The following is a 21835-nucleotide window of genomic DNA, read 5'->3' as shown; positions in this document are numbered from 1 at the left end:
CCTGAAATTCACTGAGGAGATGATGGAGCAGGTCAATGCTGGGCTCAGATCTACCCCTGGCCCAATCCCTTTTTGTCCCCCATAAACCCCCCACAAGAGCAGCCAAAGGTTCGCCATCGAGCCCCGCCCTCAACAGAGCAATCAAAGTTACATTGCCCAGCCTCGCCCCCCTTAGTTCCTCCTTACCACCTTCATGCCCAGTCTGATGTGTGATGTGTGGAGGGTCCGGGCTGCGAGGATTATGACAGAGGTGACTTTTCCCAGGAGAAGCTGGGATCCTGTTTACTAGAAGGTTTTAAAATTTCTGTACTTTTAGGTGACAGAAGGAGACATGTGGCCTGGTCAAAACACAGAGAGCTGCACTCTAAAAGATCTTTAAATATAGTAAACATACCTTGTGTGCCACAGACTGCTCCCAAACACGAGGGAGCAAATAATACCTCTAAAACACTTAAGTTGGCTTTATTAAATGCTAGATCTTTAGCTGGGAAAAAATTTTAATTAATGATTTAATCACTGAGCACAGCCTTGATTTTATGTTTCTAACTGAAACTTGGTTGGACCAAAGTAACAGTGGAGCTGTCCTCATCGAGACAACCCCTCCTAACTACAGTTTCATCAGTGAGGCCAGGGTGAGCAGGAGAGGAGGAGGGGTTGCTGTCTTATTTAATGAATCATTTCAATGTAAGTAGCTATCTCTTGGAAGTTTTCAGTCTTTTGAATATGTGGCTTTACAGCTGAAGACCCCATCCAAAGTTGTGTTTCTTAATGTTTACAGGCCTCCCAAATACTGCACAGACTTTTTTAATGATCTCAGTGAACTGCTGTCTGTGATCTGTGTTGATTTCGACTGTGTAATTATTGTTGGGATTTTAACATCCATGTGGACAACCCTCAGGACAAAGGGACTAAAGACCTGAGTAACACTTTGGCTGACTCAGCATGTAACAGAGGCCACACATAATAGAGGTCACACTCTTGACCTACTGATCTCCAAGGGCCTGAGCATTTCAAACGTTACTGTGTCTGATGTGTGTCTGTCTGATCATTACTGTGTTTTCTTTGAAAGTAAAATTTCAGCCCACACAAATAAATTAACAGTAGTGATCACAAAACGGTGTATAACTGAACACAGTAGTGAGATCTTTAACCAGGTCTTCCCATTTACACCTGGCCTGTCCAGAGGCTCAGTCAATGACCTTGTCAATAGCTTCAATGCTAAAACGTTAAATGTAATGGACACTATTGCTCCCATTAAGGTGAAGGTTATCTCTGGAAGGAAAAAGTCTCCATGGAGAAACTCCAGACTGGTGAAAAATGAAAAAAGAGAGTGTAGGCAAGCTGAGCGCAGATGGAGAAAAACAAAACTCCAGGTTCATTATGACATCTATAAAGAGAAACTTCAGAAAATTATAACTTACAACTGAGGAGTGCAAGGAGGTCCGACTTCTCTGACATCATCACCAAAAACAGTCATAATGCTCGGGTCTTATTTTCTACAGTTGACAGGCTAACAAACCCTCCTGTGTCAGTGGCAGCTGAACTTCATTCGACCATGGCCTGCAATGACTTCGCCAAATTCTTCTCAGACAAAATCCAAAAGATTAGACAAGCAATTGGTTCATCAACAGCAGATTCAGGATAGGTAGTGTGTCCACCAAAAAACTGTTTAAACACCATCAAACAGTTTCACCCTATAAAGAGCAAAGACCTGGAGGACATCTTAGGTCAACTGAATTTCTCCTCTTGCTATTTAGATGTCTTGCCAACAAGTTTTTTCAAAAAGGTCTCAAAGACTTTGGAGTCAGACCTGTAACAAATTGTCAACTTTTCTTTAATATCGGTGTGTTTCCAGAACCACTAAATACTGCTGTGATTAAACCTATACTGAAAAAGGACAATCTTAACAAAAACAATTACAGGTCACCAGAGAACTTCAATCTATACACCTAAAAACCACAAACCAGGCGAGAAATTTGGGTGTAGTGTTGGATGCAGACCTAAACTTAGAAAAACGCATTAAGACAATAACAAAATCAGCTTACTATGCTGGTCTATAAAGCTCTGAATGGTTTAGGACCAAAATACATCAGTGACCTCCTGACCCAGTATGAACCTTCCAGATCCCTCAGGTCATCTGGATCCGTTTTTTTATCAGTTCCCAGAGTCAGAACCAGACACGGAGAAGCTGCATTCAGCTTTTTTGCTCCATATATCTGGAACAAACTCCAAGAAAGCCTCATATCAGTTGAAACACTCAGTTTATTAAAATCCAGGTTGAAGACTCACCTATTCCCAGCTGCATTTTAATAAAGCACCAAATCCACACTTTTAAGCTTAAATTTCAAATCTTACATTTTAACTACTGATTTTATCTACTGTTCCGATTTTATCTACTTTTTTAATCAATTCTAATCATGCTTTTTATTTGGTTTTGTTTTTAATGTCTCTGTAAAGCACTTTGAATCACCTTGTTGTTGAATTGTGCTATATAAATAAACATGCCACCAAAGATGGTAAAATAATTGATTAGAGCTTTGGTAATGCCTGCCGCAGTGATTCTCCGCAGAGGAATCACTTTGGGGAATTGAGTGGATACACACATTTTGGTCAACAAAAACTGATTACCTACCTGCGTTTTTGGTAAGGGACCAACACAGTCTACCTTGGTACCTCTTCTTGGTTCGGTTTACCCACAAGCTGGCAAGTGTGAAAGGTGTTTCAAAGCCGCACCACATCTGATACTACCCAGCTAGTGCATCACTAGCCTTCAATTCAATTCAATTTTATTTATATAAAATTGAATTGAATTGAAGGATAGTGATGTGCCTTCACTGCGCCATCACGTTGCTCATACGTAATGATGCTGGTTTTATGGACGAGGGCAAACTTATCAGCTAGTGTCGCAGCGGGCTGAAATTAGAAAACCTTTTGGTCATTAAGATATACTGTGATGTGCTCGGAGATGCAGTTCTTAACTTTCTCTATAAGCATCGATTCATGCACCAAAGCCAGATCAGTAGCTTTGCAGGCCATACACAACCGGTCAAAAAGGACATTTTTCTCCTTTGCAAAGTCCAGGTAGGATTGACCCTGTCCCCTTTTCAACCCCCGAAAACGCTGACTATTATCTTCTGGTTGATAGGCTACCAGGATAGCACTTTTCAGCTTTTCATATACCAGGATAGCACTTTTCAGCTTTTCATAATTAAAACTATCCTCAGCTTACAATGAGGAAAAAAATGTCCTGGGCCTTGCCCCCCACCTTGCATTGTAGCAGGATGGCCCACAGATCCTGCAGCCAGTGCCAAGCTGTAGCCATCCACTCAAATGACTCAAAATAACGGTCTACCTCAGTGTCGCAAAACACCAGATCCAGGCAATTATTTTTCCTACATCAAATGCTGCCTCTGGCTGTGGAATGGCGTAGGAAGAGAAGCCTGCTGGAATTCCAACAGTTGTAGCTTGACTGTTGTCTCTGCTTCCAAATGTTTTAATTAAACCTCTCTGGCTCTGGCCAGCTTAGCCTCTAAACGCCTAAGCTCCAACTCCTTCTTCAGCTGAAACTCCCTCTCATGATCCTCCCTTTCCAGCTGGAGACAAGCCAGATGAACTCTGAGCCTAGCATCCTGCTTTGAACCCATTGATGACTTTATTGAGAGTGAATCAAAATAAGGCAGTGTCAAAATGAGGCCTGTCCTCAGGGATCCAAGTACTGTACTGCAGTAGGTTGAATCATATCTATCTAATAGAATCTAATTTGTTCATGTAAATGGAGAGTCTTCTTCATACGCTAAGGTTAATTATGGAGTTCCACAGGGTTCAGTACTAGGACCAATTCTGTTTGTATTATAAACGTTTTCTTTAGGCCAGGGGTGGGAAAATTTAGGCCTCGGGGGCTGTATCCTGCAGGTGTTAGATGTGTCCTTGATCTAACACAGCTGATTCAAATGGCTAAATTACCCCCACAACATGTCTTGGAGTTCTCCCTAGGCCTGGTAATGAATTAATCAGTTGGTTCAGGTGTGTTGGCCCAGGATGATATCTAAAACCTGCAGGACACTGGCCCTTGAGGACTGGAGTTGACCACACCTGCGTTAGGCAGTATCATCAAAAGGTATAGCATACATTTTCACTGCTATGCAGATGACACCCAACTATATCCATGAAGCCAGGTAAGACACACCAATTAGTTAAACAGCAGGAATGACTTATAGAGATAAAGACCTGGATGGCCTCTAATTTTATGCTTCTAATGTCAGATAAAACTAAGTTTATTGTACTCGGCCCTGAAAATCTTAGAAATATTGTATCTAACCAGATTCTTACTCAGGGTGGCATTACCTTGGCCTCCAGTAACACTGTGAGGAACCTTGGAGTCATTTCTGACCAGGATATGTCCTTCAATGGACAAACATTTTTTTTTTTTTCATTTCCGCAACATCTCTGAAATTAGAAATATCCTGTCCCAGAGTGATGCTGAAAAACTAGTTCATGCATTTATTATTCCCGGCTGGACTAATGTAATTCATTATTATCAGGATGTCCTAAAAAATTCCTAAAAAGCATTCAGTTATTCCAAAATGCTGCAGGAAGAGTCCTGACAGGGACTAGAATTGAGAGAGCATATTTCTCATATATTGGCTTCCCTTCACTGGCTCACTGTTAAATCCAGAATTAAATTCAAAATCCTGCTCCTCACATACAAGGTCTTAAATAATCAGGCCTCATCATATCTTAATGACCTTGTAGTACCATATCACCCTATTAGAGCACTTCGCTCTCGTTCTGCAGGCCTACTTGTTGTTCCTAGAGTATTTAAAAGTAGAATGGGAGGGAGAGCCTTCAGTTTTCAGGCCCCTCTTCTGTGGAACCAGCTTCTAATTTGGATTCTGGAGACAGACACTATCTCTACTTTTAAGATTAGGCTTAAACCTTTCATCTTTGCTAAAGCATATAGTTAGGGCTGGATCAGGTGACCCTGAATCCTCCCTTAGTTATGCTGCAATAGGTGTAGACTACTATGGGATTCCTATGATGAATTGAGTTTTTCCTTTTCAGTCACCTTTCTCACTTAACATGTGTTAATAGAACTTTCTGCTGAATCACACTTGTTATTAATCTCTGGCTCTCGTCCTCAGCATGTCTTTCATCCTGTCTTCCTTCCCTCACCCCAACCGGTCACAGCAGATGGCCGCCCCTGGTTCTGCCGGAGGTTTCTTCCTGTTAAAATGGAGTTTTTCCTTCCCTCACCAAAGTGCTTGTTAAAGCGGGTCATATGATTGTTAGGTTTTTTTTTTCTCTTGATGTATTATTTTAGGGTCTACGTTACAATATAAAGAGGCTGTTGTTGTGATTTTTTTTTATTTTTTTTTATTTTTTTTTTTATATAGCACAATTCAACAACAGGGTGATTCAAGGTGCTTTACAGAAACATTGAAAACAACAGATAAAAAACATGATTTAAAATTGATTGATTGATTTTGGCTCTATATAAAAAATGAATTGAAATTGAATTGCTTGATCCAGCAACAGAGGAACTGCTGAGATGCTACACCATGCTCAGCCAGACTAGGTGAACCTGAAGACCTTTGCAAGGGTTTGGGACAATTCTCTAACAATCCCCTTCTCCACCAAGCCAACTGTGAAGACACCAATCCCATAGAACAATGCCACCTCATGCAATCCTTTTTCATGCAGGCATCCAGCCAGGCAAAAAAAAAAAAAAACAGCCAAAAGCGCACACCGGTTGGCTACCCTAGGGCTAACAATATCAATGAAAGAGTACTACTCCAACACACACATAGAAGCAATAAATAAATAGTAATACCACCGAACCTCTCCCCAGACATGTCTACTCTCAAATATTAGCCTTCCTAGCTTCTGGAGTGTACCAGGTGTGCAAAATATATTATGTAGCAGTATTTCAGTAAGTGTAATACTTTTCCAGAAGCTAATAAATGTGCAAAGCATAGGGCATTAAAAGACGTGATCTGCTTGTAACTGCATATGTGCCTGCATTACATGAACTTAGAACAGAATGGACTCAGGATGTAAAACTTATGATCATGGGGCCTCATAACCAGAAACAGGAAACAGGTGTTGGTGGAAGGGTGTTGAAACAGCATTCTAAGTGTTGTAAAATACCACCAAAAAGGGATTGCAGCTAACTGTCACTGATGCATGAAAAAATACTCTGCTTATGCATACAGGCCGTGTACAGCCCTTTAAATAGTGAGGCTTGTGTGTATATATATATATATATGTATATATATATATATATATATATATATATATATTTTTTTTTTTTTTTTTTTTTTTTTGAGATCTCCGGAATGTGCCCTGGGTGGTATCATGTACATCTCCCACACATGTGTTTAATAAAACACATATGTGCATAATAAAAGATTGTTATTGTTTGAACGTGATCAGCTCTTGATTATTTGTTCTCAGCCCAACATCAAAGAATCAGGACAGTTTTTTGGTCCCATGGACCCGGATGTTGTGATTCTGAGCGTTAAACAAAGGAGGACAGAGTCCAGTTGTCAGACGGACAGGAATCGGTAGATAAATCGAGTGGGGTGGGCCCATGAAAGTACAAAGGTAAGCACAGCCTGTTGAATAATATCCGAATTGTGCTGATTTGAAAAGCTAAACTAAATTATAAATTCCACTTGTGAGATTTCCAGTGAATGTCCATTGTTGGTAGCATATAAGTGTATCATCTGAAATTTATTTTGCTTGCCACCGGTGTAGAAACTAGATAGGTAGATAGGGCACAGAATATAGAAATTAAAATAGGATGGGAGTTGGACTCCTAGGAACGTGAAGTTCAGAGGTTGGTACCCCCACCGCCTGTGGATGCGCAGTCGGACCGGTTGGACCTGACATCCAGGTTGGCATACCTTGGGACTTAGAACCCCATAAATGGCTAGTGGTTAGAGTCCACTAAGAGTGGTTAGAGTCCACAAAAGGTGGTTAGAGGCCACTTCTTCGTCTGGGACGAAGATTCAAAGTTCAGTAGGAAACACGGCCGACAAGAAGTAATTTTCAGATAATGTTTATATGTTGCTGTTTGGGTAAAGAATTGTGTTAATTGTAGGGGTGTCAAATTATCGCGTTAATTGCGATTAATTAATTACAATGCTATTTAGCGCATTATGTTTTTTAATCTCGTTAATCTAATTTTTAATCTCTTGACGTCATTGATTTTGTATGAGAGTTGCTATGTTATAAAATCCGTTTTTATGTGCTGGGCTCCTTGTGCTTGACTTGTTGGGGGTGGAGTCACGTCGTGAGGTCAAGGTGAGAAGTGGTGATTAGCTTACAGTGTGGATATGGAGGCGCATCTGAGAGTTGTTGGCCCAATGAACGGGAAATTTGTATTTCATAAACGCCCCGACGGCACCATTGACAAAGGTAAAGTGGTCTGCCTAGAGTGTAAGAAGGAGTTTGCTTACCACCGAAGCAGCTCAAGTTTGGCCTATCACCTCAACGCAAAGCACCCAGCCGCGAGTGCAGCAACAGCTAGCAGTGAAGACGTTAGCAATATAGCAAGCCAGAGCAAAGCTTTTCGCCAAACAAAACTAGAGAATACCCTCGTATGAGCAAGTTCTGCGACCGACAAGCTGACTAATGTTATTGCCAAGTGGATAGCGATGAACTGTAGGCCGATAAATATAGTAGAGGACGAAGGATTGACAGAGGTGTTGCAAATTGCGCCCAATGACCCGTCATACAAGCCGCCGTGCAGGACTACAGTAACGACCAAAATCAGCAAAATGTACGACGGCGAAAAGAAAAACAAACTTGAGATTTTGGCGGAGGATTCTCCCAACTGTGTTGCTATAACCGGAGATCACTGGACCTCAGCTGGCAACCACAGCTATTTTGGGGTGACTGGACACTTTATTGATAGTGAGTGGAACCTCAACTCATTTGCACTGACCGTCATGAGAACAGAAACCAGGCACTTTGCTGATAAATGCACCGAACAGTTCCTCAAGGTAGCAAATGACTGGGGTATTGAAAACAAGATATCCACCATTGGCACAGACAGCGCAGCAAACATGCTGGCTGCTATGAGAGCACTTCCATATGAGCACATCGCCTGCAATGCTCACATTCTCCAGAGGACCATCACGGTATGTCTCGATAGCAGTGGTTTTGTCGGTGTACTGGCAAAGTGCCGCAAGATTGTTGGTCATTTTAAACAAAGCCCTGCGAGTACCACAGAACTTAACCAACAACAAGTAGCACTCGGAAAGAAGAGCGATCAACTTATACAGGATGTACCCACCAGGTGGAACTCGACTCTCGCAATGGTCTCACGCCTCCTATGTAACCGAGAGGCTGTCCAGGCTACGTTGGACCAACAGAACCACAGGTTGGTCTTGCCAACCGAAGCTGAGTGGGCGAAACTGCAGAGGCTGGAGCTCCTGCTTGAACCATGCAAGTAAGTTCAAATAAACACCTTCCCATTTTAATTATATAAACTACTGTTACATGTGTAAAATCAAAATTAATGAACATAACAAGGAACTTTTAAGGACAATTAAATTGGGAATCAGTTACACTTTGATTTAAATGAATCCAGCTAGGTTTATTTAGCAAACCTCTCCACCTCTGCAGGTATGTGACAGAGCTGCTGGGTGGTGAGGCCCACGTCTCTTGCTCTGTAGTGCTGCCTGCTTTTTCGCCATCTGTACCGTGTCATGGACATTACTGATGATGATCCTGCCTACGTGGTGAAGTTCAAGAATGCCTTCCAGAAGGATCTGGCAGCACGACGAGCTAATGGCAACGAGATATGGTTCGAGGTGGCCACAGCATTGGATCCACGGTTTAAGGATTTGAAATGTCTTCCAAGAGAAAAGAGGAACAGGTAGGACAATAAGGTTAAGCTGGACTAATGAGTCCAATTCATTATCAAATCAAACTTTTATTTATTATATGGAACACAAAGTTCTTTACAAGATTAAATAAAATTAAAAAAAAAGCACTTAGTTTTAATCACAATCATTCATTCATTCATTCATTCATTCATTCAGGTGTGGACCATTCTGGAGAATATGCTCCAGGCAGCAGAGCCCAGAAGAGCAGATAGTCTCCAGCCCTCCACAGAGGATGATGGACCAGCTCAGAAGAAGAGGAGGAGCGAACTCCTTCTGGGGTCTGACTCTGACTCAGAAGATGGAATTGAGTCTGGAGAGCTGCAGCGCTACAGAGCAGAACCCAGCATCAGTATTGATGACTGTCCCCTGCAGTGGTGGTATGCTCACTCAGGAGTCTATGAAAAGCTGTCAGTCCTAGCACAAAAGTACCTGGCCTCCCAGCTACCTCTGTACCCTGTGAGAGACTCTTTAGCCTTGCAGGCCACATAGTGCAAAGAAAAGGGCAGCCTTGCTTCCAGAAAATGTTACCAGGCTGGTGTGTCTTAGCGACTGGCTGAGGAAGAAGAAATGAGACACATGTGGTCAGCATAGCTGCTGTGTCATTTGTAGCCTACTAGAATAGATTGCTTGATGTTCAGCACTTTTTTTTTTGTGATGGAAGAATACTTTGATGTGCTAACTTGCAGCACTGCAATGTCAGTTTTATTTTTCATTATCTGAAGCAGAGGAATTTCAGTGCTGTATTGCTCAGAAAAGAGCAACTCTGATGTGCTAACTTGCAGCACTTAATTTATTTGATTTTATTTGTATTTATTTTCCACTTATTTTACAAAAGAATACAACAGTATGTAAATGGTTGCATCTGTTTAACGTTTGTTAAACAATAAATGACTTTATAAAGTCACTTTCTTTGTTATATATCAGTCTTTTGGTCTGCCACAATAAGTTGAGGGCTTTCCTCAGCTATTTTTAGGTGAGATTAAAAAAGAGATTAATTAGATCAATTAATTAAAAATCATAATTAATTAATCTCTATTTTTTTTTAATCTCTTGACAGCACTAGTTAATTGTGCTACTGCAAGGAAAATATGTGTGTGTGTGTGGGGGGGGGGGTTGTGTCTGGAGTAGAGGGTGATGAGCACCACGTCACCTTCTAGGGGAGGAGAAGGCAGAGGGCTGTGAAGGCAAAAGGGGAAGTGGGAGTGTTTCAGTGTGGCAAGAAGTGAAAGTGTCTGCATGTAGTCTGAAGGAAGTTGGCTGATATGAATGCAACGAATGACGAGAAAGAGACATTTTAAAATGTGGATAGAAGAATTCAGAGAATGAAGGTGAAAATGATATTAAATAAATGTCATAGTGTGTTAGTACAGGTGACCACGGACCTGGATCAACTTACTCCACGAGCACGAGCAGAATGATAGATTAACATAATTAGAACCATAGCCCAGGCCGGGTTTTGGTTGAAATTTCACAGCATCACTTCCATGTACATCTTATCCTGGAAAGAAGCTTCAAGGATGGTCAATTTCTCCCTGATGATAAAAGGCAGCTCCAGAGCAACAGCGTCGACTTCAAGAATCAACAGCAGGGGAACAGAGCGCAGGACTGACCTAAAACTCTGAACGGTCCAGCAGCATGTACAAATACCATCGTTGATGGAAGCATGCGTTCTTAATCACAAGCTGGGAAGTTCACCAGTGACATCATTGTGTGTGAGTGGACTTGAGATGACTGTCTGAGTTTCACATTTGCCATGCTGGGAGTTCAGCGGCAAAAGAAGACACCGAAAAGAGGAAGAGAAAGAATGAACAGAGAAGAAGAAACAGCTTATTGGGCCTCTGATTCCTGCAGATGTGGGAGAGCAGGAGAAGAGTACATGGAGGAGAAATGAAGGCTGGTGTTGTTAAAGTGAGAGCAAAAATTGAGGCTGACTGACTTGTGGAAGTTGAGAAGGGTAAATAAATAAATAAAAAACATACATACACAAACAGAAACACGTGAAATTCTTTTTGGAGAGAACAAAGAGCTGGGGGAGACAGTTTGAATCCACAGCTCCATGCCACATGCATGCATCAATCTGAATACAAACCCACACATGCAATGAAGATCAACCTACACTCACAGTACAGTAGATTTTTAACTTGCAACCACATTTTTTGTTTTTCCCCACTGTAACATTTGGCATTTACCAACAAGACCAAAACACAGCCAACAAAAACACAGTTTTTCTTTCGTGAGAGCAAATATGAGGTGAGCTTATTTTAAAAAATGATGATGTCATATTTCTGTCAGTGGATCCTCGAATATGTTGCGTGGGAGACTCCACTATCAGTAATAACTGGTATGAATGCGTGTGACTGAATGCGTGTGACTGTACTGTCACTGGGCTGATGAGGTGGACTACAGTTTTGACGGACGTGAAATCGAGATTAAGGACTGAACTTATTTTCTTGAAGAAAAATGTGTTTTTGTTGGCTGTGTTTTGGTCTTGTTGGTAAATGCCAAATGTTACAGTGGGGAAAAACAAAAAAGGTGGTTGCAAGTTAAAAATCTACTGTATTTGAGTTAAGTGTTACTCTCGCCACAGTGTCAATAGAAAATTGTACTGGTAGTCAGTATAAGCTTTTAATGATATAAGTTTGCATATGATAGAATAGTGCATGATTACCTTTTGATGACTTAGACTGTTGTCCACTACAAGACTTGTTTTATAAATTCTTTCTCACAGCGATAATAGCCGAGAGCTGGACACTTTTATTTGCACTCCCTAACAAGAAGAGGGGCCACGTCCTTCAGAATCACACACACACACACACCTACATACGCACTAACATTCCTCTGTCTATGAATAGACGTATTCACTGTTGTATTATTTTTGTATATAAATAAAGACAAGTGTAAGAACAGGGCGCACATCATTGGGCCCCCACTCTGGTGTGAGCGTTCTGTGATCACCCTTGCAAGTAAAAACTGCAGCGTCTGTGTGTTTCTACTCTTAGACTCTTAGCTGAAGAAGAGTCTTTAGAATAAATCTCCTGACACACAGAAAAAAGGGGGGTTGCAAATGTGAAGTTCATATTAATTCACAGGTTTTGTTTTCAGGCAGGTGCGGTGTGGATGCAGGCTCCTGGAGTTAAATAGATTTAAAATGAAAAACAAACTGATTTTTTTTTCCTAACACAGGTTTGCACGCCTGGAGCAAAGCTACTCGAAAGAAGAATTTCTGATGTTTTCTGAGAAATAATGTCACCAACCTTTTTCTTTTAATTTCCTAGTTGTGGTGGTGGTGGGGTTCTGGGTTAACATTAAACAATGGGTTTATGATCATTTTTTAATGACTTGGTGGTGATTTGTGCGATTAACAATTCAGGTACACGTAAAAATTTAAGATTAAAATTATAATGGACCATAAATCCCCAGAGCTCCAGATTTTTTTTCCTAGAGAACCAGCGAGAAGCACAAATCATTCCAGGCACAGCGGACGGCCCTGACAGCAATTGAGGTCAGGGGTCACATCGAGAGGATTACAGAACCACAGCAATAACCACAAAGGGTTCATCCAGAACCACCAGATAGAATGGCTCTGGCCAAAAAAGGGGGACACGGCTGTGACCCCAAAAGAAACATAGATCTCGGCCAAAGGGCAGAGTAAAAAAATCCCATGATCTAAGCAATGAACTGAGGGGCAGTCAACCCCTTAGGTTGAAGCAAGAAGAGGAGAAGAGTTCAGATAATCGCCCGTCCTGGAAGGGTAGTTGTATAACTGTGAAGCTGGTCAAAAGCCCCTCAGACAGAGGTTCTAGTCTGAGCACAAAGGTAGAAGCAGGAAACAACCAGAATGGGGATCGGGGGAAGCTAGAAAATAATAAGAGGTCTGAGAGAATTAGCTTTGGTAATAGCCTGTGATTTTTATGCCATGACAACTGCCTAAACACAGCAGACATCCCAGGTACGGTCCACCCGCTAAAGGGGGACAGAGGGCCAAAAGAAGGAAAGCATGATAACTAAGAGAACTGACATCTAGTGGGTAAAAAGGGGGTGTAATGTTTGGAGAGATATGCTGCATTTTCATTCCCAACAATACAGCCCCAGATGGTTCTGTAACCAGAACCTTGGAAGGTCTCAGAATATAATAAATCCAAAACGATACATGAACATTGAAGAATACACAACCCGTTGAAGGAATGCATGACATCTATGCTTGGGCAATGGAAAGGTTTTATTTTGTCTATTGTGGTTTATCTTGCTACATTCCCAGCTGTCATTGTTACGTACAGGACATAACTCAGGAAATAGATGAAAAGGGGCAATTGTGGAAAATATATCATGTAGCAGTATTTCAGTAAGTGTCATAGTAGTCCAGAAGCTAATAAGTTGACACACAGGATGTAACAAGCACAAATACAGAAAAACGTGTTCACAAAAAATTAGGCCCACAGTCACAAGTTAGCACAAACTAAGAGATGTTGAGCTGTTGGTGAATTACTGAAAGGACAGGTACAGCTTGTTAACTGTAATCAGAAAAGCCTGTAAATAAAGAAATAAGAAAAAGCAGAGAAAAAAAAAAGATTTTTTTGCACTCAAGCTGGAGGTCCTAGTTGACCGATGAAAATGTTTAATGATGTTCTCCAAAAATCAGAAATGTCATTCTAGCTGTAAGAGAGCTATTTGGGAGACTGTTTTAGAAAGGGTGAATGCAGTGGGTGTGAAGAATTCTTCACTGAAGAATTTAAAAAGGCGACATGATCTAAGATACACAATCAAATACTGTACACAACGAGGTTAACAAGACTATTGGAGGTCCTGCGGATGAAATAACCGTAACTGCTTTGGAGAAAAATGTTCAACAGTCATTCATACCTGAACAGGTAACCGTGATTGAGGTTACTGATTCAATGGTGGTGGTGGTGAGAGTTGTTCACAAATTTAATAATGTACTTAAATATAGTCTCAGTGCATGCTCCAATATCACATTATGCTCAGTTTAACTTTTGCTTTTGATTTAAAGGGGAAACTTCAACTGCTTTGAACATTCCAGCAGAGGTGGTTCAAACAATTATATAAATGTGAACATGTGTCAGAAATATGAATACAATAACATTTCTATAGAAAAATTTCCACACAATACCTTCTGAATGCTGCTTCAGCTGGTTAATCTCAGTCTCCAGCTTTGCTGCTTGTTCTGAGAAAAATGAAAAATAAAACACTCACAGAATCAAACACAGACTTTAAATGATGTTTAAAATAGTTGTATCAGCACAGAAACTGTTTTTTAAATAAATGTCATATTTGTTTTGGAAGTGTTTGCCATGAAGAGGAGCTGTGAGCTGTTTCTTTATAAACACATTCGAATGAGTTCCTGATGCTGAGATGAAAAGAGACATTTTTGGAGTTGGATGTAACAAAGTAAAAATACCTGTACTGTACTGTATCTGTACTTTTTTCTGATTGCTTTTTACTTTTAATCCATAAATTTTTAAACAAATATCTGTACTTTTTACTTCTTACCTTTTCAGTTTAACAAATTTCGGGGAAAACGATGACGCGTGCTAAAGTCAGGGGTTAAAGTGGGCTAATTTATTTATTTTTTTTCTCTACATCACCGGAACGACTGCAGGTGTTCATAAGTTGTGGCTGCGTTATTTCAGCATCTAGCTAGAGCTACAAATGACGAACAAGTGTAAAAGGAGTAACATGCTGTGACAGATCATCTTAAATGAGTTTCTATCAGCTCAACAAACATCAGCAAACACACAAACTGTGTGCAGTTTGTCTCACAGTGTATTGCTAGCTAAAGGTCTAGCTGCTGTATTGCACAGGGAGGGAAAAGAAAGAGAGCTAATGTCACTCAGAGATGGAGAAAGATGGGAAAGTAGTGATGGGATTTCTGGCTCTTTTTAGAGAACCGGCTCTTTCGGCTCGGCTCACTAAAAAGAGCTGGCTCTTTCGGCTCCGAACCAGCTCTTTAGGTTGTTTTGTTGCTTTAATAAATTTATTATTAACAATAATATAAAATTATGCACAAAAGGAATTACTAATGTAAAAAAGTGGTTTTATTTGTATATTTTTATATATAAATATATGCGGTGGCCCCTAGAGACAAAGCACACACAAACTCCAAAACACATTTCTAGCATGAACTGAACTTCCAAAACAGAGCTACCTAGATCACTTAAATTACACATTTGAAAGCATATGTGTATGGCTTGTGTATTTATAAACAAGCACTCATATATATTCAAATAATTTAAAAAAATGTTCACCTGTTTACCTATTACTCCCGCACAATAAATCTGGTCGTTGGTATTTGCTGGCTTGTGCAGCCTCTAGGTAACAAAAGCTCAACACTGTGCCTAGCATCCTGGAGCACTTCTGTTGTCTTTTTTACGTGTTTTGGAGTTTTTACGTGCTTCTGAGTTTTTACGTGTTTTGGAGTTTGTACGTGCTTTGGGGTCAAAGGAATTTGCAAAGAAAAGCGTCTGGACTTCTTTGAGTTGCTTGAAGACGTTTCACCTCTCATCCGAGAAGCTTCTTCAGTTCTAAGGTCAAATGGCTGAGAGTCCCAGATTTAAACCCAGTGGGAGTATCCCCCCAAGGAGGGACAAAGGACCCCCTGGTGATCCTCTAATCACATGAGCCAAGGTGGGTACAGCGGGTGTGATACCTAATCAGCCAGGGTTTCGGGTGAGCTCATTGTGAAGCCTGGCCCCACCTTGTCATGTGAATTCCTGAGGTCAGATGGCCCAGGATGTGAGTGGGCGTTAAGGCGTCTGGGGAGGGAACTCAAAACTGGATTATAGATGGCAGACAGTTGGTGTCGTAAACCACCGTCTCCGTTCAAAGATGGTCGCTCACAGTGGACATAGATGGCTTCTTTCACTCCTCTTTCAAACCATCTGTCCTCTCTGTCCAAAATGTGAACATTGGCATCCTCGAAAGAGTGACCTTTATCCTTAAGATGCAGATGGACTGCTGAGTCTTGTCCTGTGGAGGTGGCTCTTCTATGTTGTGCCATGCGCGTGTGAAGTGGCTGTTTGGTCTCTCCAATGTAGAGGTCTGGGCATTCCTCGCTGCACTGTACAGCATACACCACGTTGTTAAGTCTGTGTTTTGGAGTTTTGTCTTTCGGGTGAACCAGTTTCTGTCTGAGTGTGTTGCTGGGTCTGAAGTACACTGGTTTACGACAGTGTACTGGTTTACGACACCAACTGTCTGCCATCTATAATCCAGTTTTGAGTTCCCTCCCCAGACGCCTTAACGCCCACTCACATCCTGGGCCATCTGACCTCAGGAAATCACATGATAGGGTGGGGCCAGGTTTCACAATGAGCTCACCCGAAACCCTGGCTGATTAGGTCCCACACCCACTTTCACACCTTGGCGCATGTGATTAGAGGATCACCAGGGGGTCCTTTGTCCCTCCTTGGGGGGATACTCCCACTGGGTTTAAATCTGGGACTCTCGGCCATTTGACCTTAGAACTGAAGAAGCTTCTCGGATGAGAGGTGAAACGTCTTCAAGCAACTCAAAGAAGTCCAGACGCTTTTCTTTGCAAATTCCTTTGACTACGATGACCTGGATGACTGAGAACCTTCACAGACACGTGCTTTGGGGTTTGTACGTGCTTCGGGGTTTGTAAGTGCTATGGAGTTTTTACGTGTTTTGGAGTTTGTATGTGCTTCTGGGTTTGTACGTGCTTTGTCCCTAGGGGCAACCGTAAATATACTTTTATTTATTAATTCCACATAAAATGCAATAAATAAATCATATAATACAAAAACCAACTATTCACGGTTCAACTTTTAACTATTTAAATTTTCAGCTTTTTCCTTTTAAGAAAATTTAAAGTGAAACAACACAAAACACTGCAAACCACAACACAATAAAATATAAATTAAAATATGGAAAAAAGGGGAAAAAAACCCGCCCAGATCTTTAATTAAGGGAAAGGTTGGCATTTAGAAATATTAATATCACACTCAATTGACTGCGTTTTATCTTCCCATTGCACTGATAGGTGGACAGTTCTTAGGTGCCTGTGCATGTTGTTTGTGGAGCCGGCTCTATATGATATCCTTTTCTTGTAGACTCTACACTCTGCCTTTGTTTTGTCAATAAGATTGAAATGGTTCCAGACTTTGCTTCTTTTCTTGGTGTCACTAATTTTCTTTACTGTACCTTTCCAATGTGACGGTGTTGTCTCTTGTTGTTGCTCCCGGCTCTTTCTTTCCCTCTCTCACCTGCTCTCATTGTGTGCTACTACTGTTGCGAGTGTAACTACCGCCCCGCCCCCTCAGCTCAGCGCTGAGCAGAGGGGGGAGGGGCGCAAACGCAACGCCTTGCAGCGTGAAGCGGGAAAAAAAGTGAAAGAGAGGGCAGGAGAAAGAAAAACAAAACCCACGGCTCCCATCGTTCACTTCAAAGATGCGGCTCTAAGAGCCATTTTGTTCGCGAACGACCCATCACTATGGGAAAGAGAGAGGAAGAAGAAAGCTTAGATTTAAAAAGATGTAAGTCTACATGTTTTTAAATCAGATATTGGGTCTGTAGATTTGACATTATGTGAAATGTGCTAGAAAATAAAGGAAGATTAATTCTGCCTTCATACCAACTTTACAGTGTCTAATATAAAGACAGCTAACTGTTTTTAAATCCCTGTAGAACTGTGGAGATCAGGGAAATTATTTTACTGCTACTGTTCATAACTATCATCTTTATCATTGCATTAATCATCATTTCATCAAAGCATTTATTGAAGCTGTTGGCATTATGTTAAAATTTGTATTACAGGTGCAGTTATAACTCCTTTAAACTGTTGAGTTTAAGTTTATAATCGTAAAAGGCCCAACTCTGAGTACACTCTGTGCTGAAACTCTTGACAGGAAACTGCAAACTTTTGCAGAGCATGCTTTTGCACCCAGAAAGTGAAACTAAGCAGAGTATGAGTGACGTGGAGCTTAGAAGGTTAATCCTACAGTAAAATAGTAGCTGAGCACAGGCCTGAGTGTATTCAGCAACCTGCTGCATTTGAGTTTGCTTGGTAACAGATGACTCAGAATAAGTCAGGAAGTCTGCATTTTTGGTTGTTATTTTGAGGAGCTGTTTGGATGAGGCTATTCGAAGAACCAGGTTTTTCATTATTATATTTTATTTGTTTATATTCTTTTTATTAAGCTTTTAGTAGTGGTTCTTGATTAAAACATTTATTCAATATATTACACATATAGTTTCAGTTGTGTACGTGCTGGCCTTCTGTCTGGTGAGAGGTGAGAAAGAGTGCAGTTGAGGTCGTGACACACACACATACAGAGTAGGTGAACTTAGGTCTAGGTAAGAGTTCAGACATATTTTGCTTGCAACTGCATTTTGTGCCTGCATAAGTATAGTTTATTGTAGGACGTGTTCTGATGTTTCAGAGATAAGCGAGAGTCAGAAGATGAACAGGAAGCACCTGGCTTGGAGGCGAAGAAAATGTTCTTTTAACTGTGTCACAGGTTTTCAACAGAACATTTGTGAGGTAGATGTGATGTATCTGCTTTGATGCATGAGGGGGCGTCATAAATAATACCCTGATGATATAAAACAACTGCTGGTGTATTTTTGGACGGAGATCTACAGCTGATGTTTTGCAGTGTACATCTCCCCACGCGTGGTTCATTAAAATCATCGTTTGACCTAACCCTCCTGGATCAGTGTTGTTATCTAAATTCCTCCTGTATTTCTCCTCGATATTTGAATGTTGTTGGAAACTATTTTGTGCAACTTTTTTGTATTTACAGTTTTGAGGGATAAGCCTCTTAAATTTCTCTAACTAGGAATATATGTAAAAAAAACAAAAACGATTTTCATTTTTTTTTCGTAGTTTATTGCACTTGTTTGCAATTTATGTAGCTACTTTGCACTTAGTGCATACATATTATTAGAATTTTGTCCTATAATGCTCCCAAAACTGGCACTACAGCATGTAAAAATATAAAGATAAGCTCTGGTGGACTTGGTTCTATGGAGAGTTTTAAAGGGTTAATGATTAAAAAAAAAACACTCTGGAAAATTAAATTTTGTACTTTACCATCAAAAATGTGTCAAAAACAGATTTCAACTTTTTTACAGGAAGTATTAGACATGAAGATTTCCACACAATACCTTTGGACAGCAGCTTCAGCTGCTCAGTTTCAGTCTTCTGTTTGTCTATTTCAGTCTTTTGACTCTCCAGCTTTGCTGCCTGATCTGAAATAAATGAAAATATGTGTTATTTATTTCATTGCATTATTAATTGCCCCAAAAAACCAATATATTTTTAAAACTACAATTTCTGAAGAAAATACAGAACCACGAATGATTGTCGGTCGTCATTTCTGTCAATCTGAATATTTAAGGATGGGTATTCATATCTCTGTTACACATCAGGGAACGTTCCCTGATGCTGTTACTTCTCTCACTACCTGTCATGATACTGTACCTTGATTCTCTTTTTCCAGAAATGTGATCCTCACTTTCTGTCCAGCCATTGAGACCGCCATCTCTCTCAGCACAGCATTAATGTCATGTGGACAGAGCTGTTGGTTTAAAATCTGATGGTCAAGAATTTCATTATCTGCCTTTGTCTGATTTGTGGAAACAGAGCAGACCAGAAGCAACAGCGAGAAAAACACCATGATCTCCATTCTGTCAGTGAAAACTGTGTCATCTGCAAACTTGACTGACTTTTATATTACACAGTACAAAGGGGAGGTCACTGTTTCATTAGATTCAGTAACCCTATGATAACTGAGGGCATAAGTAATTCTAGTAAATTAATGACTAATGTAATCTTTATGACTTCAAGACAAACTACAAGGAAAACAACAAGTAACTTTCAATGATGGTTAACTGACAGTGAATCTATGTTTTACTGTGAGAGAGTGAACCTGATTACACTCAGACACTGAAGGAAACCTCTCACTGCACTTTATATAAAAGCTGGATGACAGTGCAGAACAACAGTTTGTAACATGTAGAAAATGTTCTGATAGTTTTCATCTGCTCCTCGACCCAGTTTGCTGAAAAAACCTCACCCTAACCTTGCAATGCTTCATATCAAAGTTTTATTCATATTCAATCTTTATTAACATAAAATGAATCCAGCTTATATAAAAAGTCCTTGTGACTGATCCTTCTTTAAGGGTCCAGACTCATAGCAGGTCTATTTAATGGACCATTTTAACAACACACTTATCAGGCGCTCACTTCTTCCTGTGAACTCTCTAAACCTTTTAATATGTCTGAGATCAAGATATTGAGCAGTTTATCTTTACATGATGATCAGTATGTTCTGCAGCTCTAAGGGTGTTAGGATTTTTGCCCAAAGGTAATTGTGCTATTTAGATCCAAAGTCCACTTTTGTGAGTACAGAAAACCGGTAAATGATATTTGTTTGTGAAGGAGTGACGGGAATTAGTGACACTGTATTTCCTCATACTTCTAGAGCTCTGACAAACTGATCCTGACCACAAAGTCAGGAAGTTTTTTTTTGTTGTTGTTGTTTTTTGTAATTCCAGAAAAAAATCAGGTGAATCAAATATGTTAGCTGATTATGAGCAAAATGGAAAAAACACTACTACAATGTGATAATATTAACATAGGTAGAAATAAACAGGTACATTAAAGCGGTAGACAATTAAAGACAAAGACAGCAAGTAAAAACAAGAACCATGAGACACAAATTATCGAAATAAAAGATGGCAGACCCAAATTGTGAAAATGTACACTAACAAAAGATGACAAATGGGGGACAAATAAAGTACAACAAAGTACAAAGTATAAAACTTTTTGAAGTATAACTAAGAGACGTTTCAGGATCACCTGATCAAACACTAGCTATAAGCTTTATTTAAAAGAAAATACAAATTGTGAAACTAGAAAAAGTGTATGTATCCCAAAACTTGATCTGGAGGCTCTGCCTCCAATTTTATCTTCAAATAATAATAATAACAATAATAATAATAATAATACTTTTTATATATAAGCACCTTTAAGACCCTCAAGGTCACCTTTCAATTGTCCAATAACAACAATGCAATATAATGAAATATAGCAAAATAAATTTAAACATAAGATAAATGAAAATAAAAGTTCCAAAAATCATTGATTAATCATTTATAAACGCTACTGTGCATCAGTTACGAGCCAGTCATTTCAGGATGTTCAGTGGTATACAAAATCATTGGTAAGTACATGGTTACTTGTCATACTTGCGAATGTCCTTGTCACATCTCATTTAGGTTGCTGTAATTCTCTTCTTCATGGTCTACCTCACAAATCTCTCCATAAATTGCAGTTAGTTCAAAATACACCTACTCATATTATATACAGAATTAGATCGACTGAACATATAACTGTCACAATCCTGGGTCTTTTGACCCAGCGCTTTGGGTTTATACATATATATTGACGTTTATGGTTATGTTTAAGTTTATTAGGTTCCCTAAGCTCATTTCTATTTTGCCTAGGTTGCTTTGTTATAGTTTATTTGCCTTCTTTGCCTTCATGTCTGTGTGTCTTATAATGTGCTATTTCGTGCCCACGAAATAGTATTTCGTGGCCACAAATAAGTATTTCGTGGGCACGTTATACTATTTGTGGCCACAAAGTTGTGCAGCAAACATAATAGTCAGCTGGAGGTATGTTAATTTAATCTTTAACATGAAAAAAATATATATTTATGCATTGCAATGTAATTTTTATTCTATTGACTCCCCTTTCCTCCCTTTTTGTTGCATTTTCCTCCCAAGTTGGTTTTAGAAAACAGTCACATTTTAAAACTGTTTTTTTTTATTTTGGGTTTGCTTTTTTGTCTACTGGACTGGTGCAATATTAGTCAGGCAATGCGCAATCCCTGAGCTGGGCTCTTACCTTAGAGTGTGAGTGGAGTTGCTGCGCTTAAGATTGTAGTTATTGCCTGA

At 40.0% G+C, this 21835-nt stretch overlaps 1 protein-coding gene across 3 annotated transcripts in view; it reads right to left on the bottom strand.

Moving 5' to 3' along the window:
• Positions 1-21835, bottom strand: part of LOC120437460 (complement C1q tumor necrosis factor-related protein 3-like) — a 51828-nt gene that overhangs the window by 13166 nt on the left and 16827 nt on the right. For 2 of the 3 annotated variants that reach the window (XM_039608049.1, XM_039608050.1), the window contains 3 exons: positions 19354-19450; positions 19038-19121; positions 14023-14076 (listed from right to left, as the gene is read on the bottom strand). In XM_039608049.1, the coding sequence (XP_039463983.1) occupies positions 14023-14076; positions 19038-19121; positions 19354-19414 (199 nt within the window). In that variant the 5' untranslated portion in view covers positions 19415-19450. Of the gene's footprint in view, positions 1-14022; positions 14077-19037; positions 19122-19353; positions 20645-21835 lie in introns of those variants that run through there. The other variant, XM_039608048.1, reaches the window with a different exon arrangement.

This window comes from Oreochromis aureus, linkage group 3 (genome assembly GCF_013358895.1).
Source record: "Oreochromis aureus strain Israel breed Guangdong linkage group 3, ZZ_aureus, whole genome shotgun sequence".
NCBI classification, from domain to species: Eukaryota; Metazoa; Chordata; class Actinopteri; order Cichliformes; family Cichlidae; genus Oreochromis; species Oreochromis aureus.
The sequence above is the reverse complement of the archived record's forward strand: the minus strand, read 5'-3'. Positions and strand labels throughout refer to the sequence as shown.